This window comes from Alosa sapidissima, chromosome 16, assembly GCF_018492685.1.
Source record: "Alosa sapidissima isolate fAloSap1 chromosome 16, fAloSap1.pri, whole genome shotgun sequence".
Classification (NCBI taxonomy): domain Eukaryota; kingdom Metazoa; phylum Chordata; class Actinopteri; order Clupeiformes; family Clupeidae; genus Alosa; species Alosa sapidissima.
This window is the reverse complement of record NC_055972.1, coordinates 22788086-22815261: the sequence shown is the minus strand read 5'-3', so window position 1 is coordinate 22815261 and position 27176 is coordinate 22788086. Positions and strand designations below refer to the sequence as shown.

Genomic DNA, 27176 nt, shown 5'->3' with positions numbered 1-27176 from the left:
GTTTAATTTTCCGTTGGTCTTATTACACTTTTTAACTTGAGAGGACACAAGTTTTAAATAGGAAAATTACCGGAAATCTTAAGTCACTTTTAAACGTGATGCTAGCAGGCGAGATGCTAATGGTCTGATCCGATTCAATGATCTATGCTAGGCTGGAGCTAAAATTGGTAACAACAAAGTGACCAGGCAAAAATGATTAGTTCCTTGACATTTTATCCTCAATTGTAGTGCAGTGCGATATCAGCATGAGCGCAATAAAGTACTGATTGATTGATATTCTATTGACTTGAATTTCCCCTTGGGGATCAATAAAGTATCTATCCATCTAGAAATAATTTAGCCTAGTTCTTTTTCATAAGGGGTTACAGCTGACAGTCATCAATGACAGTGTTTGTGATCTAAAAGTACATATGTGCACGTGTGTTTTTGGGCTTTTTATGCCTGTAATCGGACAGGGCAGTAGAGAGAGTGACAGGAAGTCCGTGGGAGAGAGATGGGAAATTATCTGGACCGAGCTCGAACCCGGGTCCCAGTTGGCACATGGACTGTGTTTCTTTTGACACAAATAGATATCTGACGGAATAGTTAGCTTAGCCTATGCAGAAAGTCGGAGAGTTTAAAATTAAAACTTCTCCGCCATGGTCCTCGCTTGCGCCTCTGCGTGTGTGGCGGATCTGCCCAGTCTGCCAGTCTGTTTTCATGCGTGACAACGCTCCCCTGCACAGTCGGAGATAACCATCAACATGAAGTGAGGTTGCTGTTCATGAGCGTTGGTTAGAAAACAGCTAGCCTATTTCGGACTGCTGAACAGAAATCATGTGGGGTCATACAGATGCATTGCTAGCTAGGTCGCCATTAAAGCTAACATATTATTGAATAGGCTACTTAGCTCCAATCATTGGAAGGCAAGGAGAAAGTTAGGTTGAAGAGGGAGACGAAACTTGGTATGTGAATGCAAAACCGCACTAGTCATGTATGGCCGTATCTACCATAGAGGTCACCTTTCTTTCTTCAAATTTCGTTTTATTTATTTATTATTTGACTAAAAATAGCTGACAAGACAATTATCCTTGCATTAACGCACCGTCACGCAACACGTAGTTGTAGATGCCTCTGATCTGTCAAAACGAAAGTAGAGTTGACTGCTATCGCGGAGCTATGTCCTAATTAATGAACGCAACACAGAGTCTCATGCAGCTCAAATAAACTTCAATACCCACAAATCCATTGTCCAAAATAAATAATCGTCAGACCTGAACAAAGGCTGACTTCAAGGCCTACTCAAAATGTTATGCTGAAATTCAGTTGCAGCTACTAGATAGGAGATAATAGTAGATATTTATATGGATATTATCTAAGCATGATATTGATTATTGGTCAGTTATTTACACAGGAGACAGGAGAAGGGAAATCAGGCAGAAAGGTGGAAATGAGGAGAAAGAGTTAGGAGAAGAGAGGGAAATAATAGGCAAAGGGCCCTCACAAGTGAGTAAGAGTCAAGATGTGACACTCACTGTGTCAGAAGGTACAACTGTGATGAGGAGAAGCAGAGCATTCTTAATTAAAGATGGAGCAGAGATCAGTATAAATATCCTCAAAACCAATTGGAGAAAAGGCTCTTGAAATATACAGGTGCATCTAAAAAAGTAAAATATTGTGGAAAAGTATGTTGGTTTAAGTTATAATCAAAACATGGTATAAACAGAACAAATGTCATAAGGCAAAATGATCATGATAGCCTTTACATTACAGCCCTCTATGGTTGAGTCTTTTATAGGCATATATAGGCTACTTTGCTCTTTTATAAATGCCTAATAGGCTGTATTTGTAAGTGTGATTTATGCTATAATGTATAAATTATATTTATGTCAATTTATCTATTAGTTTCCACAATATTCATCATTTAAGGGGTTATTTTTCAAATTTTTCTTCCTTGCCCCCGGACCCCCATAGTATTTCTTGGGGGGCAACATTTCTATCAACACCCCTGATCTCGGTATTTGAATCCTGGCTACGGCCTTGGTCATGTCTCAAACTTCAGCTCAGTTTTGTGGTTTAATGCTTAAAGGCCCTACAAGTGGAAAGGACATTAAAACACCATGCATTATGTGCCTATCATGCCGTTTGGCAAGAAGTTAAAATGTATCCAATTATATGACAACTCCGTCATCTTCATGTCACCCAACATCACATCTCCATTTCTAGCCTACTGGTTGGCATCTCATGATAACAGATGTAGGCCTGTCTGCATGCCGTTGTAGGCAAGAAAGAGACAGTCTTGACTGTCATGAAAGAGCGAGCCTTAACATTAGTTTGAGTTCACATATTCAGCAAAGAATAGTTATTTGTTGAGTGATTTTATTTTCTTGTTTATCTAATTTTATTTATTTATTTATTGTTTTTTTTTTTCTTGGTATATTGACTCTAGAGTATAAAGTTAGATAGCAAGCACTTCCAGACAGGTGACGCATTTTTAAGTTTTCCTTTAATTTTTTTTCCTGCTATTAAGAAACACAATTTTGGCTGTTAAAACCATCTCTAAATAATAAAGTAAAAATCATTTTGAGTTAGTATATTCGTATAATATGTCATTTGCCACCGCTGTAGCCTAAAGCATTGGTTCTCAAAGTGGGGTCCGCAGCACATTGTCGGGGGCTACAAAATATGAAATTCTTATATGGCGAAAAATGCTACAGTATCAGTATTTGCCCAATTGATCAATGCGTTACATCAATACGTCAAAACACTTTACTATTAATTAACCGCCAACAAAATGAAAGTTATGTGAAACAAACACTATGTGTTCAACACAATAGGCCTACATTTGACAAAGAAACGACAATCCTTTAAAAAAAATCCTACATACTGTCAAAGTTTGCTAACGTGACTATTGTGGTATTAGCACTTCTATGTTTTTAAAATACATATAAGCATCTAACAGAGAAAAAAAAGGCTATACAGCTACATGATTAACTTAGGTTTTATGAGGGATCCTTTTCCACTCCATGAGGGCACTGGAGTGGCACCGGATCCAAGTCACAAGACGTTAGAGATGGCGCATGATGTGCAGTGATGCCTTATTTAAAAAAAAACCTGATTTAAGTGGCACCGGAATGAGGCACCGAAAACTATGTTGTTATTCGATGCAGTTACTACCATTTGCGTCAGCACCGGTGCCATATTAGAACCGTGTTAGGCGTTAGGCGCACTAGTGCAACCAATGCAACAAGTTAGTCTGGAGCCCGCCAAAGCAACAGAGGCTGCTTATGTAAGGGATAACGGCCGCCGAGGTGTCCTGTTATACGGAATTAATGGACGAGGGCGAGGGGCAAAGAAAGAGACAGAGTTGCCTCCGCCCGAGTCCACACACCTCAATGGCCGTTATCCTGCTCATCACCCGGTTGCCACTGTAAAGCAAAGGAAACACGCGGTTCCGTTTAAAAAGCTCACTATTTCAGCTTGTTGTACAACTTTCATTGACCCTATAACAGCGATAGCATGGACAGTTAGCTTATTTACAGTTGATTCCATTGTTGCGAAGCCTGCCTCCAGGCTCAACCGTCGTCCTACTATCGTTGTTATCGTCAAAGATACTAGAGCGCTCCGCTCTAGAATCTTTGGTTATCATTCATAAGCATTGATATGGAACGCCGATTAAACTTTTTTTACCAGATCTACTTCATAGGTGTCCCGTTATTCAGAATTAAAAGCCACCCCGCCAGCCAATCAGAAAAGAGTATTTCTTCTCTCCGGGTGATAAAATAACATAATGTATGTGACTTGCATGCACTGCCTATGCAGCTTTCCATGTAGTTGCTTAACATATTAAGATGACCTGTTTGATCAGTGCAGAATTCTACACTTGTGAGATTAAGAGTTAGACATGTTTACATTATTCTATTCAATATAGAACTGTATCAACGTTCAGCACATTTTTAACTTCAAGGTACATGAATAGAGATGCGAATTGTTTTATTTGATGGATCTGTTATCCGCAGTCTCACTTAAGAAGTAATCCCCTTGTTGTTGTAAAGACTCTGGCTTCTTATCGGCAACAGTTGTACCCTGTGCCTTCATGTGTCTGTGTTGAATCCACTCCTCAGTATCTGTATCTATGGCGGTGGAGACCGCAGGGCCCAGATCAAGATGGTGACCAGCGGTGTGGACATAGTCATCGCCACCCCAGGCCGGCTCAATGATCTGCAGATGAACAACCTGATCAACCTGCGCACCATCACCTATCTTGTGAGTGCTAGAGACAGTGGGGTGATGAGTCTTTTATACTACATAAAAAGGATGGGGGGGAAATGTCTGTTATGGTGGTCATTAGACACTCGTTGCCATGCAAGAGATTTGCTGTATTGTAGTATGAATACTTAGTGATTTAACTATCTAAGTTTACACCATAGAAATAATTTTGTTTGAGGGAAAAACTCACTAAATAAAAATCAACCAAGATCCATTTGCACATTTGGCTTTGAAACGTTGCATACTTTTTTTCACAGATACTTAGTGCTAACAATTATTGCTATCTAAATGTAATTGTACATGCAGACACTAGAGAAAGCTGCCAGTTTGAGATTAAATCACCTCGGCACATAAAACTGTCCCTTAGGGATGGGCGATATGGCCTAAAATCCATTATGCGATGTATATATCAGCCTCTTGCGATAACGATATATATTGCGATATAAAAATTATAATAGAACCATTTCAGAACTTGTTGCAGAGACCTCAAGGAAAGCCAAACTGCTACCTCTTTTTTTTTTTTTTTTTTTTTAAAAGAAAGAAACGTAGTATGTAGTTTTGAGAACATTTATTGTGCGAAACTGTTATTATACAACATAATGTTGCCGTTAAATAAAATTCAAGCACACTAGCTGCAGAGGCTTTTAAAAAGAAAAACTTGACAATGCTAGTATTCAGTGACATGTTTGGTTTTGAGGTGGTAGAACATATTACCCCATGGAACAGTTGCCCTACACACTCTACAGCAGGCAAACTTTTTGGCTCGGGTCACATTGAGTTTTGAAAATTGGCCGGCAGGCCGAATGTTTAATGTTTCATATAATTTAAATGCTAATAATGACAAAGTAATATCATTTTTAAATTTGATGCTGTTTATAAATGGTGCACTGTCACTTTAAGCATTGCGTCCACACCTTAGGTTCTCATAATGATCTTTGCTAAGTTTCTTATAAAAAAGGAAATAATAATCAACAAAGACAAGCGCTAACCAGTAGGCCACGGCTGCCCACTTTTATATTGTTTATATCGCCCATTACTACTGTCACTCTGCATTCAGATCTGCAAATGCTTTTTTACATTCATTTGGCTTTTGGGACACGGTGACCACAGACCTTCCCACTTTCCCACCTTTCCAACTTGCAGCAGGGAAAACCTTGCGTCAGCACCAGAGTTTATGTGGGGTCCACAAATTTAAATAAGTGAATTTTAGACCTTAAAAGGTCTTGGTTGAAGAGAAGGTAATCACTTGTGAATAGTTGATGAGCAAATCTTGCAGAAAATAATGGCCATGGATTCCTGAAGCTATATCATCAGAACCCAACTAGTGGGAAAATGCAACTTTATGAGTTTCAAAGACTGAATCGTCTTCATAAATGAAGCGTGTCTAATAGTTGTCACTGAGATTGGTTAAAACTGGTTTCTTTCGTAGCAAAAGATCAACACTGGGGAGAGTTGTCATAGCAGTGGGATAAGGGTTGGGCAGTGGAGTGGGCCCTAGGGCTGGGAAGGTAACTGCATTACCACAATACCGCGGTCACGTGACGCCTACCGCGGGTCTGAGCTCGTCAGTCATCACCTGAAAAAAAAAATTCTGTGAAACATTTAGGGAATTTGACTTCATGTACCCGTCTGCAGAGTTCTTAAGCTGACTGCATAACGTGATTATTTCTGAGATTCTGACGTTTTCAACCATGACATATGCACAATTCCAGGTTGAAAACGTAGCAGAATCTCAGAAATAATCACGTTATGCAGTCAGCTTAAGACATCTGGCCTGCACATGTGTGTACGTGATGTGTAATGTGATGAACCATCTTATGACATTTCTCAGAGAACCACAGTTACATTAAGTAGGCTAACCTTTTGTTTTCGAAGCAAAACTTCAAAACTTATCATCAAAAGATGAAGCAAACCTGACCTTTCGCATTTGTGTTGGGGAGCTCAATGTTCCAACATTCCATTTGTTTACTATGCGAGAGTAGGGGAGAACTGGAACAGTCGTAACACTTTTCTATTCTCTCCATTCAAACTCGATTTAGCCTACATAAAGCTGTTAAACGTAAAAGCTGTGAAATTTGGCCAGAAAGGAGTCATACATGTTTACTCCATGAAAGAATTAAAAAAATATGTTCTAGTTTGTTAAGAATTTAACTTAACAGCGACATGTAGGCCTAGGCTAGCCTGTAAAAAATAGCCTAGGGCCTACCTTTGTTACAACCTGATGCAGCCATTAAAACGTGCGGTAGCATACCGTTGTAACATTAGCATTGGCGTCCTGAATGTAACAGTTCTAAAATCGTGATTGCCTTGTTGATAAACTGCTTTCTTTTACGTCTGGAGCATTTGGTCCAGTGATCTTTGAAGTTGCTGCGGCTGTCTAAAGTTTAATTGGCTGTGATGGCTGATGGCAAAATTCATAATCCATAACTCCGAAACCGCGGTAATTTCTTGCTTACCGACCACAGTAAGAAACATCCATACCGTCCCAGCCCTAGTCAGCCTGTAATGAAGCTTCAGTTCACTTCCAGCGTCATGCAATCTCAGTGCTCTCAGAGGTGACTCCCGTCCTAGCAAACATAGCCCACTCAAAGGTGAACGCTGCAGCCTGCCAGCAATTATTCCAGAACACAGAGATTTGCCGGCTACCACCCGGTTTGGGGGAGGATTAGGGGTTAATTATGTTGTCCTGCCATTCATTAACCTTCACAGACAGAACTTCCACACTCCCGCCCGTTCAAGTCCTTGACACACCCAATCATCATGTTTCGAAAGGTTCTAATTATAAGGATTATGTCAGAAAATAGTGGATTTCATTAGTGTTTCCCAAAGCACAAGATGATGTCTTGGAATGCCTTGTTGTCCACACACCAAATATATTTGGATCACTTTGGAACTTTTACTAAATATATTTGGATCAGTATTTAAAGCAGATCCCATTCAACTTCAAGAAGCTGTAGTCAGAGAATTGAGGTATTTTCCTTTAAGGTTGTATCAGCGATTTCAGGCCCAAAAAGGCCCAAACATAAATGATCACATTCATCTAATCTTTCCTAACGATCCGCTAGCTGCCTGCCCCATAAGTAGGCCGTCAAAAAAACGTGTCTCTGTAGGCAGCCCAGGCTCCGAGATCTGTACACAAAAACAATTGCTACCAACAAGTGTTGCCAACCACTCAAAAGCAAAATAAAGTGTTCCAACAAATAACTGACGAGATGCGCGTTTAGGATTGCATGGGAGGGAGTAGCAAGCTTTTGTTTGAACATCAATAGAAGTGACGTTACCCTGCCATCGCTGATACAACCTTTAAAACTGTCACAAACCGATTACAAAAATCATTGGAGATTAATTTAATAGGTTAATAGTAGATTAACAAATGAATTGCAGCCCTTTTGTGTCTCTTAGCTGTTTGTGTTTGTGATGGTGGTTTACTAGTGATCTGTGTGCAGGTTTTGGATGAGGCCGATCGAATGTTGGACATGGGATTTGAGCCTCAGATCATGAAGCTAATTCTGGACATTCGACCTGACCGGCAGACGGTCATGACCAGGTGTGTAGCATGAGGCCCTCTTGTTTGCGTAAACACTTCATTCAACAACGAACACTTATGATATCTTAACAGACATTTTGGTGTTTTGTTTTGACAAACTTCTCTGCCCTTAGTTTAGTTAGTTATCACCAAGTGACCGTTTTGTCACATCTTATGACTTGCCGACCTCAACATGTAAAAGGCAAAAGGTTGTTTGGGAGCTATATTTGGTTCTGACTACCTCAATGAGCTATGCTAAGCTAAGCTAGGCTAACGATGGGTGCGTCAGACTGAGTTACTGCATGCACAGAGACAGAGATGTATCATGTTATCTAACTCGGGGAGAAGGTGAATAAGCTAATTTCCCAAAATGTTGACGTGTTTCTTTTAACTTTCACAGTTTCAGCTGTGTAACACATTTTATTATAATTTTAGGACAATTTAGTTTCTTACACCCTCACACACTCCCAGTCCCGGTTTAAAAAAAAATAAATGGGTTGGATAACTTTTTGCGTTCCCACACAAGCCCTTGTATGTTCACTTCAGCGAGGTTGTCATTACATCTCTAATCTTTGCTGGCGATCTCTTAACCAGTGGCAGTTGCTAGTGTACATATGAATTGTCCAGGCAGCAGAGATGCACAAGCATCCTTTCAACCCTTTCCCTTATGTTGTGATTCAAACAATTCAATTTCACTTTAAGTTCACTTATAGAGCGCCAAAACATTACACATGTCTCATGGCGCTTTACAGAGTGTTAAAACATTCAGAGAGAGCCCATGGGTAACAGGGGCAAGGGAAAAACTTCCTCGAATTGCCTTCCTTAACTCCCACATAGGAAGAAACTTCGAGCAGATCCACAACTCAAGGGCCTGACCCATCTGCCTAGGGTCAGTTACAGGGCAGTAAGGTCTGTATACATGATAAATGAAAGGTTAGGTGTAGAGAATAGAACATGGCGTTTAAAGCCACCTGAGGTATATGTTACAAAGAGGTAGGATAGTTACATATCCAGTATGATAATGCATGAATCCTATGTGTGCCCTAAGCTCTGATTTTGAAGATGCATACAAGAGTGTATGTTTAACACTAGTACAACGGCGTGAGGGGGAAAAAAAGTGTGTATCGTACTAGGTCACAGGTAGATTGATTGCTGATTCAATTTTAGCGGGTCGACTTAAACACTAGAAACTGGGTTTTACCTTGAGTGTGAATGGGGCTATACACTGTACTAATGTGGCTACCAATATTCAGTGGGCATAATGCAGTTTAAGTTAACTCTTCAGTATACACATTAAAAACGTATCTTATCCTTAGATTGTTAATGGTTATGATTGTTAATGGACATGAATTAGAAAGTATTTGTTTCTCTCTTCATCAGTGCCACCTGGCCACCTGGTGTGAGGCGTCTGGCCAAGTCCTACCTGAAGGACCCCATGATGGTGTATGTGGGCACGCTAGATCTGGCAGTAAGTTACACATGTGCTCTGTCTCCATCTTGGTTAAACTGACGAGTCTACTTGCAAACGTGCATCTTATTTTTCTCTTTTGTTCTCTCGTTCGTTCTTTCTTTCATTCTTGATTCCCTCCTGATTTTATGTCCCTGTTTCCTTCAAACTTTTTCTCACTCGATTCAACCATTTATCTCACTCTCACTCTCTCTGTCTCTCTCTCCCTCTCCCTCCATCTCCTTTCTTTTTCTTTCTTTCTGTCTACTCTATAGGCAGTGAACACAGTCCAGCAGATAGTCCTCTTTGTTCAGGAAGAGGAGAAGAAGGCATACGTGTTTGACTTCATCCGCAACATGGAGCCTGAGGACAAGGCTCTGATCTTTGTGGGAAGAAAGGCCAAGTGAGTCCAACTTGCACGAGCATGTCACCCTCTCGCTCCTTTCAGTTTCAGAACCGGCACTTAAAAAAAATAAAAAAAACACACACACCCTCTTGACGAAAACGAAAGAGGAACTGAAAAAAAATGTTTTATTGTCCCCCTCCCTACGTCTTTGAAATGTCTGCTTCCCCTCCCCCATCCTGAAACTTAGAGCAGACACTTATGAGACTTCCTATCCTTCTGTAATATTCCGGGAAATGTCATCCTTTCAGGAACTCGAAAGTCATCATTGCTGCCAGAACCATAATGTTGGCATTGATCTCTCTCTCACGTCATGCATCACTGGGGTTAACAGCAGCTAGCGGAATGAAGTTACTCAACAGTTCACGTTCTTCTGTGTTTGTCCTGCTGAAAATGATTAGCTTGTTTCATTATTTCTTCAGAACTGCAATGATTGATGCCTAAATTATGGTCTACCACAAACCATCAAATACATTGTTTGGTTTCCTCGGAACAAATGATGGAAAATAAATAATAACTTGACATTCAACATATTTATTCCTGACTGGCAGCCAGTGCCAGTTTTTCTGCTGGTCATTACACGTCATCTCTTGTGCAACCAGTTTATCACTTCATGCAAATAATGTAGTTGGTTTACCTTTCTCTTTTTCTGTCATGTGCCTGTCATTCATCCATTCTATGCTGGTAACCTAGCCCAGTTTCTTGTGTAAGTCATAACTCTGAGAGAGTGTTTGTTTTTTCTTTTTCATCCTGCTCCTCCCCACCAGTGTGGATGACCTCTCCAGTGACCTTTCTCTAAGAGGCACCGCTGTGCAGTCCCTCCACGGGGATCGTGAGCAGTGTGACCGCGAGGAGGCCCTGCAGGACTTCCGAGATGGTATGGCATGAGGAAAATGAATAGTAATTGGCCTATGGAAGGGAAAATGCAGTCTGGGTAGATTGTTTTTTTTATGTTATGTTGTGCCATAACATGTTTGACTTAAATGTAGGGGTGTAACGGTACACAGAAGTCACGGTTCGGTTCATACCTCAGGTCGGACATCACGGTTCGGTACGAGTTCGGTACAATGGAGGGGAAAGCAAAACAAAAATGCAGAAAGCAATTTCTTTGTATTGTGCATGTCTCAGGCTGTACCACCTAGTGTCATACAGTCTCTTCCCTGAGCTATCTGCAACAGCCTGAAGTGTGTAAGATGTAGGCTAAACAGTACAATAAGTACCCAGACTCCATCTGTAACTTGTAAACAAAATAAGACAATCAGCTATAAAACTGAAAATAGGCCTACAGCATCTCTTATTTCTGAAAGTGCAAATTACATAGAAGAATCATTTTTAAAAATCCACTTAAGCAAGACCTTCAACATCCGTGTTTAGGTGTAGCCTATATGGAAGGGTCTACAATTTGCCTCAACATTTTTCAATGTGTACAGTAATAATCTACTAACTGTGAAAATATCACACTATTTTGCCTTCTTTTAAAAAAAACGAAATTGCTCCTTTCATTCATAAACAGACTACAACTGGAAGTCGCATGACTTTGCCCTTCGACGTTAACTCACCGTAGCATGGTTTGTTTATTAGCTTGGTTAGCGTTGACACTTTCTTTTACTGTCTATGCACTTAACACTACCAGCTCCTCGTGAGAAGTTACAAGTTACCCTAACATAAAGGTAATTACCACGCGATTTACATAGCTTTCTGTCATTACAAAATCATTTAATTTAAGCCATAGGTTTTGGCCCTATTTGTATGTGTATCCAAAGGCTGGTGAAGCGCAGGGGAAGTTTTTCTCTCGTTTCAGCGATTGGTAGCCTACATCATCTGGGTGATGGCTTCTAATATGTGTAGCATGCCATGTTCAATATATTTCCACTCGCATATCCAACAAATGCTGAACAACGCCGATACAGTTTCATCTTATCCACAACTCTCTCGCCTGTACTACTGAGGTTCTCAAACTTGCGATCTTAGAGACCAGCGGATCCTCTAACTCTTGTGGGTCGCCACCACTCGCTTAGTGCTGCTACCTCTGACTGACTGACTCGACCGACGACCTGACAAAAAAATAGGCGCCAATCAGAGCTTCAGAGCTAAGGCGAGGCTACAGATTAGCGTTAGGTATCGCTAAAGAACTCTAGTGCTTAACAGTAATTGCGCATTACATTAATTAATCCGCATAAGAGTTTTATGTATTTTTATACCGTGTATTCACCGTGTAATTTTCATGCACCGAACCGTGACTCCCGTACCGTTTCGGTTCAATACGAATACATGAACCGTTACACCCCTACTTAAATGTGACCCATTTGTATACTGAGATAAACATTAGATGTTATGTTTAATAGTTATGAAAGACAAATTTAAAGTATATGCTATTTTACTGGGTTGCCCTCATAGTCCTTGAAAACATTTTAATGTGATGTCATGATGTCAGTTTCATGCTGTGAATAGATGGTGCGTGTCACTACAGAAATGGTCAAGTTTACCGAAAAATGGTTTTATTGGATATTCAAAATCTACAGTTACTAATCTTTAAGATAAGGAGTCATTGGTTGAATTCTTTGGCCAACCGAGGAGTTTGATTTTTACCATGATATCGTGGTAAGTCTTTGGGCATTATTTGGTTAACATAACGCTGATGCGTAGGTGCTAATTTGTGTACTGTCTGTAGGCTTTCTGTTTATAGTTTGTATAGCTGCATCACTATGTACCCCCTTCAAGCACTATGCACTATAAAAAATTGTCATTTCACGTCGAGGTGACTCCGACCGTAAGGACTGTGATTGGTCAACTCGGCCTGTGTTTTGGTAGCCAGTGTGTTTCAGCCATTCGTAGTAGCAACATGCTAGTTCGCTGAGAAACATTGCAAATAATCTTAAGACATATTTTTGGTTACAATGACGGGGTTATCTGATCTGAAGTTTTAAAATCCGCACTTTGCCAACAGGCAGTACTTTGTGGACAGTCCCTTGCTAACTTAACATAAACTGGCTGGCAGACACCACAAAAATAACCAAGTATATTTTCTGCTTAAAATCACTAGGTTATTGGAATATACTGTGTCTATTTCTCTAACTTTTACAAAATCTAAGCATGAAAAGGCCAAACAAATAACAATATTTTAACGTTGTTTTGGTGGTGCGCTATGCAGACACAGGACACGCAGAACTGAAGAGGCAACGGCGAAGCCACTGCATTGAGTTGACGCAGAAGCATAAATTAGTCTTAAGTTTGCTTTCCTTCTATGTAACGTCTATGTGAGGTAGTAATGTTATGTGCTGCCTGTTGCAGGTAATGTGCGTATACTGGTGGCCACGGACCTGGCCTCCAGGGGATTGGATGTCAGTGATATCACACACGTCTTCAACTTTGACTTTCCACGGAACATTGAAGAGTATGTTCACCGCGTGGGACGCACAGGTCGAGCAGGGTGAGGAGTGTGTGTATGCGAGTGTGTTTACTATTTGTGTTTGTGGTCTTTTGTTTGTGTGAGTTGGTATCTGCAGATGCGAGTGAGTTCCTTTGAAAGAGTCAGTGTCAAAATAACAAAACTAACTAAACTAGTTTCATGAGTCAGGCCCTCTTTGTTGCTGGTATGGTTATGAGTGTAAAACTTCATGTAAGGTATGGATATGAATAGTGCTGGGTGGTATGACCTAGAATGACCTCATAGCAGCTATGCATCTCGTGCATTTCTTTCGATGGGAAGGTAATGAAAAGTTTGCTCACCGTTTGCACAGCCTGAAAGAGCACACCTCAGAACACAACTCTATTTTCATCCTGAGGGAAATTTTAGGCATCCAGTAGCTTATACAACCATAACACTACAACTACATATATGATACACACATGTCTCACATACATAATAATCACTCACAGAAATGTCAAAATTTAAAGAGCATGTAATGTAATGTAATGTGAAGTGATTACAAAGGCCAACTACACACTAGGATGGTGTGTGCCTGCCTCTATGCTTGCTGATGCCCTAATTGAAGATGTGTTTTTTTCTGAATGTTTTCCTCTTCCATAATTCTTTTTACATCGCGATTGAGCAAACATTCAATGTCGGACATGTGTTGTATTACTTCAACAACTATAAACTTACCCTGTGAAAAGTTTGTTTTTGATCTCAACTTTGCAAGCAGCAGAGTAAGCTAGGCTACTTTTATTCTATGAAGTTGTACAGAAAGTAAGCAAAAGCAGTTGTGGTTGCAGCAATGCTAATTTATTGAGCATAATTTAAAAGTGTTTATTTAGACTACTCCTATTTTAGATAGGGAAATCCAAGGCAACTAAATGTAAGATGTTCATTAAGGGTCTGTGTTGTGCCCACTCTTATGCAAACCTGCTGCATGACAGTTCAGCAGTTGTTACTAGAACTGTGGGGAAGGGCTGTTGGGGGAGAGAATAAGGAGCTGTGATCACACAGCAATACGTTTTCAATCAGTGATATCCTGTTTTTAAACTCATGCAAGCCCGACCGCAAAATCTGTATCTTTCTCTCTCTCTCTCTCTCTCTCTCTCTCTCTCTCTCTCTCTCTCTCTCTCTCTCTCTCTCTCTCTCTCTCTCTCTCTCTCTCTCTCTCTCTCTCTCTCTCTCTCTCTCCCTTCTCTCTCTTCTCCCTCCTCTCTCTCTCTCTCCTTCTCTCTCTCTCCCTCCCCTTCGTGCAACGAATCTCGTTCAACTTGTTCCACAAAACCAGCCAATCACAATTAATCATTAAAAAAAGTAATTTAAATATGCCAGTGTGCTTCATGCATTGTCTGACAATAATATAGACAATAAAAGTGCAAGTGCAAAGTCCATGTCTTGACAAAGTGCAAACGTGGCATGACTTAACACTGATTTCATACCACTCAAAATGTCTTTATGAATCTGAAGTGCATCGAAAAGATATTTGATACACTTTCATTTCATCTGAAGACTAAACAGTTCTACTCTTGTGTGTGTTTATTTAGTGTTAGTGTTTATTTAGACTACTCCTATTTTAGATAGGGAAATCCAAGGCAACTAAATGTAAGATGTTCATTAAGGGTCTGTGTTGTGCCCACTCTTATGCAAACCTGCTGCATGACAGTTCAGCAGTTGTTACTGGAACTGTGGGGAAGGGCTGTTGGGGGAGAGAATAAGGAGCTGTGATCACACAGCAATACGTTTTCAATCAGTGATATCCTGTTTTTAAACTCATGCAAGCCCGACCGCAAAAACTGTATCTTTCTCTCTCTCTCTCTCTCTCTCTCTCTCTCTCTCTCTCTCTCTCTCTCTCTCTCTCCTTCTCCCTCCTTCTCCCTCCTCTCTCTCTCTCTCTCCTTCTCTCTCTCTCCCTCCCCTTCGTGCAACGAATCTCGTTCAACTTGTTCCACAAAACCAGCCAATCACAATTAATCATTAAAAAAAGTAATTTAAATATGCCAGTGTGCTTCATGCATTGTCTGACAATAATATAGACAATAAAAGTGCAAGTGCAAAGTCCATGTCTTGACAAAGTGCAAACGTGGCATGACTTAACACTGATTTCATACCACTCAAAATGTCTTTATGAATCTGAAGTGCATCGAAAAGATATTTGATACACTTTCATTTCATCTGAAGACTAAACAGTTCTACTCTTTGCCACTTTATGAAGGCGGAAAAAACAATATCTCACTTTTCAGTATGTGAAAATCAACAGACCACAGATAGAAAAATAGAAAACATGTTTTAAGTTCTGATCAAAAGTTCTGACCAACTCAATTGTGTAGAGAATGATGAAAGTGAATTTGTTATCCTGAACTGTGTGTTTCGCCCCTCTGTAGACGCTCAGGTGTGTCTGTAACGCTGGTAACGAGAGATGACTGGAGTAAGGCAGCAGAGCTGATCAACATTCTGGAAAGAGCGGGTCAGGTATGGTACTTTTGGCCTTTAAACAGAGTTGCTAGGCACTGCTAGAAAATAAAGTCTTGCATAAAGGCTTTCTTGTCACAATTGTTTCTCTTTTGGAGGTATAATGCCAACTCCATGACGTAAATGCTAGGGGCGAGGCTAGGGCTGGGCGATATATCGGTATTACGACTACGACCGATATATTTTTGAAAACGATATGTAGTTGAGACAATATCGTAATACCGGTATTATGTCAAATAATGGGCCATTTTATCAAAGCCACTTGCTCTTCTGTGTTCAGACCATTCAGATAGCCGCAGCTCTGCTCAACTGCGCCCCTTGCGTGTGCACGTTCTCCCTCGCAGCACTACAAACCACATTTATCAACACACGAGTATTCTTACGCTGGAATTGGAGTGATACGAAAGTTTCATGAATCACACATGAACCCCGTCTTAAGATGATTTCTGCGCTCAGATCTACGCTCGGTTGATAAATGAGGGTCATTGAAACTCTTTGCTGTTGTGCTTACTGAATAAATGATTATTCAGATGAACTTCTACAGTGTTCAGGGTTCCCACGGGTCATGGAATTTCTGGATTTTCATGGAATTTTGGAAAGTCTATTCCAGACATGGAAAGTCAGGGAATTTTAGCATTTTTGGGGTAAAGTCAAAGATCATGGAATTTTGCGTCTGACTTCGAGTGGGAACCCTGAGTGTTGCCAGTAAAAGGCGCAAAGAAGTGTTGATCTTGGATGGGATTACCCTTTCACTTTCTCACGTTAGCACTGATATTTGAGGGTTCATGGATCTGTGTGTGTGTGTGTTTTAGGAGGTTCCAGAGGAGTTGGTCTTGATGGCAGAACGGTTTGAGAAAAAGCAGAGAGAGAGGGCCATGATGCCTACACGAGGTGGGAGCAGAGGAGGAGGAGGAGGGCGTGGAGGAGGGAGAAGGGACAGAGATTTAACCTGGATCTGATCTACAGGTGTCATTCACAGTATCATGTGTTTGAGCGGTTTTTGCCTATATCCATTCATTCCTATGATGCAAACCACAGTGTATTAGGTTGCCCGGTTATCGGGTTAATTGGTATCGTTCTAGGTTGCTGAACTGTGGACACTTTAGAGTGGTTACCCTTGAACCTCTAATACGCTAATGTCCCCACAAAGTCAAGTGGCTATGTTTTTCTAGACATCCAGTGTTCCAGGTGTTTGTTTCCTTTTAATGGCAACGTATTATTTAACTTAGTTATACTTTTTTGGAAATCCGTTTAAATAATTTTTTGTTGCCTTGTTCAAATAAAATCAGTCGAATCGTTGAAGAAAAAATTGTCTTATCAATTGTGAATTTTATTGAATAATTTTGGTTAGTTAAGTATAAACAATAAATATATGTAAACATCACAGTACAAATCCAAAAATTGTATTGGCTAGTCCTTTACATCATTTTGAAAATTGGGAACCCATTGTTGCGCTCCTTTTCGATGTAGTCGGCAAGTTTCCTGCAGCTTTCAGCACTGACTGAGCCAAGGAGGTTATGCTTGGGGATAAAGAAGTTTGGGAGCTCTCTTTGCTTCAAGTGCGCCACAAAATCCTGCAGTAGAAGCTGGAAGCAGTCATGAAGATTGGAGAGCTTCCAGTCACTGTCCTGAGTTCGTACTGTGCAGGCGTGTAGAAGGGTGGTCTTTGCGTGGTAGGAGCAGAACTTTGACAGCTCAGTCTCATGTTTGGCCTTCAGTTCTCCCAGAAGGTGCTTCAGGAGTTTCAGACATGGCTTTCTGCATAAATCCAAAATTGTCATTTGTTAGTCTTTCAGAAAGTAGACATGAATAATTTCATATTGATTTATCCTATTTGAGTCCCATGCGTCTCCATACATCTAAATGCTGGCAAATGAACCCTACATTTATGATAGAACCTTAAGTTAGATCTCTGAAACCAAAATTAAGCAGTGGCATGGCACTCATTATTTTGAAATGGATGTCTTGCTGACCTCAGGCCTATAGGCTAAATCTAAAACGCTGCTATAATGTTGGTGCACGCTTGGTGCATGCAGTTGAATTGGGTAAAACCTTCAATTATTGATGTAAAACAACCAAGACAAAGGCATCAGTGAATAGGGCTATTATTAATAATAGGTCTATTATACAAGGATACAAGGAAGGTTGTCACATGCATATAGTTACTGGAAGTAAGAAATGCAGTGAAATTAAGTCTGGTGTCAGCCTATTTGTGCATTTATGGGGGGGGGGGGGGGGGAAGTGCAGTAGATTTCAACTATTTCATGGGTTGGTTTTCATAATATTAAAAATTTGCTATATTCTGCCACCTGCAGCATTTTGGCCCCTTTTCCTCGCAGCAGGTCTTCTCTTTGCCGTGGTTCTTCATGATGAACTTCTCCACGTGAGAAAAGGATATCCTCCAGACATCTGTAAAATGAAAAAGTGTTGCTTTTTAAAGCATTTGAAATTTCATCCCAACCACTTCTCTTTTCTGCTGATCAACGTCATCATTGAAGAGGTGTGAAATGGAAGTGAGTAGGTTGGAGTGCGGTAGGCCCATTTTTATCTTCAGCCATGAGGGCAGATGTTGACACAAGCTGATCTGACATTCGTTGAACTGTAGGTTCTGTTTTTTTTGTTTTTTGTTTTTTTTTACATTTTGGATAGTTAAGACGGTACATTATGAATGTTATAAAGAACAAAACTTACTTGAATAATGAAATAATTGTGTTAAATAACTGTCACAACTAATATTCTTGAAAATTCTTAATGTATTTACTTATTCTTAACCTTTGAATGTAGGCTATACCTAAGATACAGACACATAGGCCTATGTGTCATAACATGGTTGTCTGGGATGCATCAGAATTGCGTCGTTTTACATAGTCTAAATATTCCATATAACATAAACATTAGAACTGTGGGCATACTAAATACGGCCGCTGGGTTTAAATGCGTAAATAAGTGTGGCTACCTTTTGCAAGAACTCCATCTTCTTCTTTATTTGCAGACCCTTCGTGTTTGGGAACCAGATAGTAAGGCTTGAACTTAAGATCTTGTTTCACCTTCTTGCTCAGCCATTTTTCGATTTTCATGCCATCTTCCGCACACAGCGGCCATCTGCCTCCGACCTCGATACCGAGGACGATATCAATTGAAATCTCTTTTTTGTCCACATTCAGTGTCAGTGTCACAGCTGGAGATTTAGGCTTCTTGGGCTCCATCTTTAAGTTGCCTTCAACTGCGAAAACACACACGAATGCCATTGAATTGCGTATATGTACAACATGGACCCTCTGACGAAAAAGGCTACAATGTCGATAGTTTAGAATTAGAAGGTTATTTTGTTGTAGGCCTAGTATCATAAGGTGTACCAGCTGTAGCCAGCTTTTTTGTTTCTGTAGGCCCACTTGTAGGCCTTACTGTTCTGATCCATGCAACCCACCCTTCGAATTACAGTGCATGCAAAACATTGTTTTTGGCCACGCTTTTTGCAGGTTTTTAAACTCTACTGACATCACTTACTTTGTATACTCTTAATAGCTGTTTTTACTTCACGTCGAAACTCGGTCATCATGAGGCTGGCGCACAGAACATCATCTTTGGAGAGGAAGTCGTCCAGGACATGTTTCTGTGGATGACGTTTAAACTTCACGCTGTAATAGGCTCCATCTGAGCCAAAAGGCTGTACATCTACTCTTTTTACACAGGTTGTGAACATCACATCGAATTCGTCGGGATTACTAATCTGGAATTCAAAAACAAAATTATTAGAAGCAGTTAGAAACTTTAAAATGAAGTGAGACGGTGCTTCAGCATCATCCCCGCTTTCGAAAACAAGAGTGCAGTAAAGCAGCATGTAAGGTGTGATCAAAAGCACTAACGGCCATTTCACATTGGATGCATGGCAACTGAGTGTCAGCTGCGTTACCTGTGCGTTTTCATTTCGGCACCCATGTTAACAGGTTGGAGCATGCAGTGTCTGTGTTTCAATTGTTGATGGGACATTTAATGTTGTAACACCATACTAATACCATACAGTCAATGCAAACAACATGTACAAAATTAATATATTCTGTTTCACAATCAAATCATAACATTTGAGAAATAAAAGTTGGGGAAAAAAAGCATGAGGTCTGTTGCCAGTGAAGTAATTTACAGGTGTTACGGGTGGGCTTGGGTGATGGCCATTTCTGAGAAAAACCAACACGGCAAGTTTATTCATGGATAACCTATGGCGGTATCCATGTCAGTAAGTGTTTTCATACTGGCAGTGTGTGGTACATGGATGGGTTAATGGTTTTGTCCTGTTCTGTTTTCAATCCTACTTCACAGGGCGCTCGTTCAACGTGTTCTGGCTTGGACAGTTGTCCGCATCTCACCATCTCGCCACAGGGGCCCCCTAGGGCTTGGTGCCTTCGGGGCTCTTCTCTTTGCTGTTTACAGCACCTCTCTGGGTCCAAGCATGCACTTGCATGGCTTCTCATATCACTGCTGTGTAGATGACACACAGCTCTATGGGTCATTTCCACCTGACGACCCCTCGGTCTGCATGGCTTATCACTGCTGTGTAGATGACACACAGCTCTATGGGTCATTTCCACCTGACGACCCCTCGGTCTGCATGGCTTCTCACTGCTGTGTAGATGACACACAGCTCTATGGGTCATTTCCACCTGACGACCCCTCGGTCTGCATGGCTTCACATCACTGCTGTGTAGGTGACACACCGCTCTATGGGTCATTTCCACCTGACGACCCCTCGGTCTGCATGGCTCTCTGAATGTCTCTCAGACATATCTACATTGATGAAGGCACACCACCTTCAGCTGAACCTCTCAAAAAGTGAACTGCTGATCCTCCCAGCCAAACCTATACTATGCACAATGACATCAACATCAAAATTGACTCCCTATCTCTTGCCCCTACTACCAGGGTAGCCTAAACTTAGGAGTCATGATCGACGACCAGCTAATCTTCTCTGATCATGTTGCTTCAGTTGTGCCACTCTTCTACACTTCACAGGCAGCTCACTGCGTCGGGATTAGTGTGTGTGCTTCACCTCACTGTGTTCACTGTGTGCTGAGTTTCACTAATTCAAAGTCAAAGTCAAAGTCAGCTTTATTGTCAATTTCTTCACATGTTCCAGACATACAAAGAGATCGAAATTACGTTTCTCACTATCCCACGGTGAAGACAAGACATATTTTACCAATTTAGGTCCACAGACAAACATAACATTCAAGTAAACAAAAAAGTAAGTAAATAAGAGGGCACATATAATAATGAAAAAATAAGAGCAGCAAAGTGTGGTTGAAATTGTGCATAGACAGTCAATAAAAATACTAGTGCAAATTCAGGCCAATAAAAGGCTTGGGTAGTTCTGTTTGACCTAAGTAAGAAGAAAGTGGCATAGTGGTGCAGTTATGTAAGAGCAGCAGAAGTGTTGTGTTTTCAGGACAACAACACCAGTTGTAAAGTGTACAAGTGTGCAAGTGGAGTAGTGCAGGCGGCCATTTTGGGTCCAATGTCCAGGATGTTATGTAGCTGAGGGTGGAGGGGGGAGAGGAGGGAGAGAGTTCAGCATCCTTACGGCTTGGTGTATGAAGCTGTTGGTGAGTCTGGTAGTGCGGGAGCGCAGGCTTCTGTACCTCTTCCCAGAGGGCAGTAGATCAAACAGATTGTGAGCGGGATGACTTGCATCACTCACAATTTTGGTCGCCTTGCGGGTGAGGTGGGTGGTGTAAATGTCCTTCAGGGAGGGGAGTGAAGCACCAATAATCCTTCCAGCTGTGTTCACTATGCGCTGCAGGGCTTTCCTGTTGTATTCAGTGCAGCTTCCGCCCCACACAGCGATACAGCTGGAGAGGATGCTCTCGATGGTGCCTCGGTAGAATGTGGTCATGATGGCTGGTGGAGCACTTGCTCGCCTGAGTTTCCGCAGGAAGTACAGGCGGCGCTGAGCTCTCTTCGCCAGTGATGCAGTGTTGGTGGTCCAGGAGAGGTCTTCACTGATGTGCACCCCCAGGAATTTGGTGCTGCTCGCTCTCTCCACCACAGCACCGTCGATGGTCAGTGGCAGGTGTTGGGTGTGACCTCTCCGGAAGTCAACAACAATCTCTTTGGTCTTGCTGACGTTCAGCAGGAGGTTGTTGTCCCTGCACCACGTGGTCAGGTGGTCGACCTCCAACCTGTATTGAGTCTCGTCGCCCTTGGTGATGAGACCCACCAGAGTTGTGTCGTCAGCAAATTTCACTATGTGATTGTTGCTGTAGGTTGCAGTGCAGTCATGCGTCAGCAGGGTGAAGAGCAGCGGACTGAGCACGCAGCCTTGGGGGGCCCCTGTGCTCAGTGTGATGCTGCTTGAGGTATTGTTGCCAACACGTACTACTTGGGGCCTCTGACAGAGGAAGTCCAGTAGCCAGTTGCAGAGGTAGGTACTGAGTCCCAGTTTGTCAAGTTTGCAGATGAGTTGTTGTGGTATTATGGTGTTGAATGCAGAACTGAAGTCTATAAACCGCAATCTCACATATGAGTCTCTTTTTTCCAGGTGGGTGAGGGCTGGGTGGAGGGCAGAGCAGATTGCATCCTCTGTAGACCGCTTGGCTCGGTATGCAAACTGGAAGGGGTCCAGGGTGGGGGGGAGAATGGCTTTGATATGTGACATGACAAGCCGCTCAAAGCACTTCATGATGATGGGTGTCAGTGCCACAGGGCGGTAGTCATTGAGGCAGGATGGAGCAGTTATGGAGTAGTCATTGAAGCAGGATGGAGCAGTATTCATGTATTAGGATAAATGCAGAGACCAAATTTCCCTCACGGGATCAAAAGAGCATATATACTTATCAAAGTCCATAGGTGTCCCTATGCACAAACCTTAGTTGAACAGGTGCAGGTGAGGCAGGTAAGTATAATCCAGGAGTGAAAGATCAAGAATCACAGCACACTGATCACTGTTAACTTCATTTTTACTGGTGATTCTTGATCTTTCTCATTTATACTTACTATACATTATGAAAATCAGGCCTTACTGGGGGCATGTCTACCCAGATATGAGCCCTGCCCACCCTGAGAAATAATCTGTGACGGATGCAAAATGCATTCAAATTCACACCCACCCATTCTTCTATGTTGAATTGCTCACAAAGTACTAAAGTAAAGTAACTGTGAAAGAGCAAAACCTAAGCTTTTCAACTGTAATAGTCCAGTTTTGTCAATGGGAAAAGTGCTAACATCTCCCTGTATTAAAACGACCTTTACGAAAATGAACTAATGTATTTTGGAACAAAATATTATTGTAATCTTATAGGAATACTATAGTAGTTTGGGGCATGTTATAGACGTATTATAGTATTTTGGCTACTATAGGAGTATTTTAAGACCTGTACTATAGGATTAGGGCCCACTAAGAGAGTAAGGACATAGAGGTATTATACACTACCATAGAGCCTACTATATAAATGTTGTATTGTTACTGTGGTCATTTTCACAACACCGTCACTGTTACCCATGGCATCATGAATGACTGCACATGACAGGAAAGTGGTATGGACATGCACGTTCCCCACCTCCACTCTCCTGAGTTCATTAGAGCTGCTGGCATGAAAAAACAACCAGGTGTGTCTTGTGAAACACTAGTCGGAAGTTAGGAGGTTATACCTTTCTAGTCAGAAGTTGGAGGAGGTTATGGCTTTCTAATGAGGCGTTAACAATACACACCCTCAAATGGTGTGTGTGTGTAGATCAGTGGTCCCCAAACTACGGCCCGCCACCTCATTTTGGGTGGCCCCCCAAAATATGTCCGTGGTATATAGGATCTGCCCCGCATGGGAGTACGACATCGTCAAACTATAACCTCCGTAATTTCCCACATTCATTCTCTATGGCGAGTCTTAACAGTACACATGTAATACTCCTTTTGTCCACTGGTGGTTGTTTTTGGTGCTGTTTCGCGTTTGCCATCGAAAACGGAATGAAATGAAGGCCTACTTGCAAACAATGTAAGAGGCCTATGCTGACTGCATCAGTGCTCAATATTCTAAAAGTTCATCAATTAATTGCTAATAACTAACTAACTTCTATTCAAGTCATATTTCTGGGACTTTCTGGGATAATTATTTCTATTTTTTATTCACTCGTTCAAATGTACAAATTCACAAAGTTATCATCAGGTGAGTGAAAGTGGTCATTTCAGATGTTTTTTGCCAGCACTTCATAAAACTCATAGTTTGAGAACTTTAAATTATTTGTAGGATATTGCTTGTTTACAACTTGAGCTGTGTATGCAAAGACACAGAGTGCAGAGTTCACACATTTTGAATATTTCATTTGAGCTACATTTTACACTGATATGGCATGATGGCAACATAAACACAGCTGACAATGGTATTAAATTGCAGTAGCCTACGATTAAATGGAATGGAATGTTAAACTAAGGTAGACTGCTGCTGTTCACAGCACTAAGCTATTTATGGTTACTGATATACTCTCGAGTTTCTGGCCCTCGCTTAGAGCCAGGCATAGTGAGCTGGCCCTCGGAAGAAAAAGTTTGGGGACCACTGGTGTACATGTAGATCATGTTGGAGGTTTCTAGTAACCATATACCGTTGGCCGTTATGTTGACATGGTCTAAGAGCAACCACTTGAGTGTGGTTTACAACTTGATGTTTATTTCTAACTCGAGGGTTTTATTTTTGTGCTTGTTTCTGTATTTACTTAAGATTTTTGTTTATATCATTATAGTTATGGTTAATATTAATTCCTTATCAAATGCCAGTAGATAAAATAACACAAAAAGGGAACAACAGGGCTATGTAGTACTATTGGACATTACTTAAAAAAGAAAACATAAACGTATCACTGGCTTTAGAAAGACATTTGACAGAAGATATATTTTCTATGGAATTAAAATATTTCAGATGCGATCCCTACTCCGTGGTGATGCCAAAAACTGAGGCGCTTATAAGCAAGCGCTCCACGACTAGTACTCGTGTCTGGTTTATTGCTCCTGAAGCATGTATTCCCAGACTTTTATTGACTTTAATCTTTCAAAATTAACTTATTTTTTCTTACCATTAAATAACTTCCAAAAACCATGCCGAGAAATATAATGGACTTGCATTAGGCTAACTCTTCTATTGTCAGTGCCAGTGATGGGTGCATAATCCCTCTCAAAAAAGTAGGCTATATGCCTAAACCTATGTCGCCATGACTCCATCCCCGTGTCCAAAATCCATGCTTTGGTGGATTTTATAATTATTATTATTATTATTATTATTATTATTGATCGCCAAGGGATTTGTTGCGCTTGATCTCGGGCCTCCTTGTACACAAAAAACAAATAATATTATGTTGGAACTCTATAGTCTAGGGTCTCCATTTTATTGAAGGCATCAAAAACAACAACTAGATGAGAACCTAATGAGATGGGCGGTCTCAAACAATTACCTTGAGATTTTCGAAGTAGCTACCAGTTGGTAAAGGCTGAATTTCCTTAAAATTTTTCGACTTCTCCAGATGAGTTTTGATCTTCGCAACGACTTCATTTTTTATTTTCGCGGCTTTGCTCCTTGCATCTCTGCTGATCTTCAGTTGGCCCAACGTCTTCTGAAGACCTCTGCTTAGATCATCATCTCTACTGCAGCCTCTTCTAATAAGTGGAGGAGGTGACTTGCCGCGTGGACTCTCAGCAGCGCCAGGGGGCCGCTTTGGCTCCGGACTCTTGCGCTGTGCCCCTTTTCCACTGACTGCAGGTGGATTTGGTAGGCCTACCATCACACTTCTTACAGTGCTCTTTCCGCGTGCTCCTCTGTCACACTTTGGCCCAGGTGTCCGTGTCGAAGACTTTGCTTGAGTTGGAGTACGTTGAGAGTCGGTGCTTTTAGCGTCCTTCTGCTCTGTTTTTTTACGGGGCATTTGGCATTTGGGAGATATCTTCCTGTCTGTCATAGTACTGTTCTCTTCATGCGAAACCGGTAGTGAAAGAAAGTATGCCAGGCGTTTTTCGTATAAGCAAAGCAGAGGGCGGGGCCGCACTCTCAAACTTGATCGGGCAGAATATTTCCATTCGCCAGATGGCATCAGGGGTGCAGTAAAAAAAGAGGTGCACATTTCTGTGATCAGGCGGGCGGGCGGCGGACCATGGTATACCGGTGTGTATCCTGACCACATCGCTATAGACTTTGATGGTCCCAAGGGTAGCGCTGGGTGTGCCCTCATAAGCCATACAATCACTAATCAACTCTCATTTCATTGTGTCAAGTTTTCAGAACTTTCATAAGTTCATTGTTAACTCCAGAAGGAATAAATATGGTTGAAGTCAATAAAGTTCATTAAATCACTAAAGACAGAAAAAATATCAGGATGCATGTCAGAATGGCCTAATGAAATAAATAAAATAAGAAATATGAAATCTTAGACAGACTACCTATAATAAAATAATATATGGGTGATTTCCTCTTTTGGATCAAATTTACATGTCCCAATGATTTCCTTACTCTTATTCTTTAATAAAATTAGACAAATATTAATAACAAATCAATGTTATTTGTTTAGGTGTTTTCTATTGCTTTAACATAAATAAATGACTTAAAAGGCACTTTTTCTGTGGTATGCGTTCAATTCAGCATGTCCCCAATGCAATGTAACCAACTTCCTCAATAAATATAAAATACTAAAAACGTTATCTTTATTGCTTTGATAGACTAGGGTGCACTTCCTTTAGTCAAGGAAATAAATCTATAGTGAAACTACATTTATTTTCTGTAGTTATATATTAGATTAGATTAGATTCAACTTTATTGTCATTGTGCAGAGTAGTACAAAGCCAATGAAATGCAGTGTGCGTCTAACCAGAAGTGCAAATAAGCAGAAAAGTGCAATGTGATATACAAAGTATAGACAGGTAGTGAGGCAGGACAAGAAATATAGTACAGCGTAGAGAGTAGTATGCAGTTGGTTTACAGAAGGTGGTTTAGAGTAATATAAATTAGAGTATGTGCAGTGTAATAGCAGTTACTTTATAATGTATGAACAACATGTACAAATATGTGCAATGTAGTAGCAGTAACAATATAATAGTAGTAAGAATAATATAGATATACTGTATATACTTCCTCTGAACCTGCTTGATCGGGTGCTTAGAGACCTGTAACGCCTCCTGGAGGGTGGTTGGGGTGAGAACAGTCTTTGATTCTGTGCACCTTACGCAATTATCACTTGCCCTGGATGGCCTCGATAGAGGGGAGTGAGGAACCGGTGATGCATTGGGCAGTTTTCACCACCCTCTGCAGTGCTTTTCAGTCGTGGGCAGAGCAGTTGCCATTACCAAACTGTGACACAGTTGGTGAGGATGCTCTCGATGGTGCACCGGGAGAAGTTCACCAGGATCTGGGGAGACAGGTTGTTCCTCTTTATTCTCCTCAGAAAGAAAAGATGCTGGTGAGCCTTCTTGATCAGGGTAGAGGTGTTAAGGGTCCAAGAGAAGTCCTCAGCAATGTGAATACCCAGGAACTTGAAGCTGGTGACATGCTACACCTCAGTCCCATTGATGAGAATGGGGGTGTGTGCCAGCTTTAGACTTCCTGAAGTCCACAATGAGCTCCTTGGTCTTTTTGGTGTTGAGAGCCAGGCTGTTGTCAGTGCACCATGATGTAAGGTGCTGGACCTCCTCCCTGTAGGCCGTTTC

At 41.2% G+C, this 27176-nt stretch overlaps 2 protein-coding genes across 3 annotated transcripts in view; one reads left to right on the top strand and one right to left on the bottom strand.

The window, feature by feature from the left end:
* The window catches only part of ddx43 (DEAD (Asp-Glu-Ala-Asp) box polypeptide 43), a 30202-nt gene extending 13385 nt beyond the window's left edge, over positions 1-16817 (top strand). For both annotated transcript variants that reach the window (XM_042065295.1, XM_042065294.1), the window contains 8 exons: positions 4104-4245; positions 7695-7795; positions 9155-9242; positions 9497-9624; positions 10392-10501; positions 12916-13054; positions 15421-15508; positions 16321-16817. In XM_042065295.1, the coding sequence (XP_041921229.1) occupies positions 4104-4245; positions 7695-7795; positions 9155-9242; positions 9497-9624; positions 10392-10501; positions 12916-13054; positions 15421-15508; positions 16321-16467 (943 nt within the window). In that variant the 3' untranslated portion in view covers positions 16468-16817. The remainder of the gene's footprint in view (positions 1-4103; positions 4246-7694; positions 7796-9154; positions 9243-9496; positions 9625-10391; positions 10502-12915; positions 13055-15420; positions 15509-16320) is intronic.
* cgasa (cyclic GMP-AMP synthase a) lies at positions 16806-25499 on the bottom strand. The gene is made up of 5 exons (XM_042065296.1): positions 24938-25499; positions 19016-19238; positions 18465-18731; positions 17818-17917; positions 16806-17266 (listed from the first exon to the last, which is right to left on the bottom strand). Exons 1-5 carry the CDS (start codon positions 25436-25438, stop codon positions 16927-16929), a joined length of 1431 nt encoding a protein of 476 aa, XP_041921230.1. The 5' UTR covers positions 25439-25499; the 3' UTR covers positions 16806-16926.
* Positions 25500-27176: the final 1677 nt, after the last annotated feature.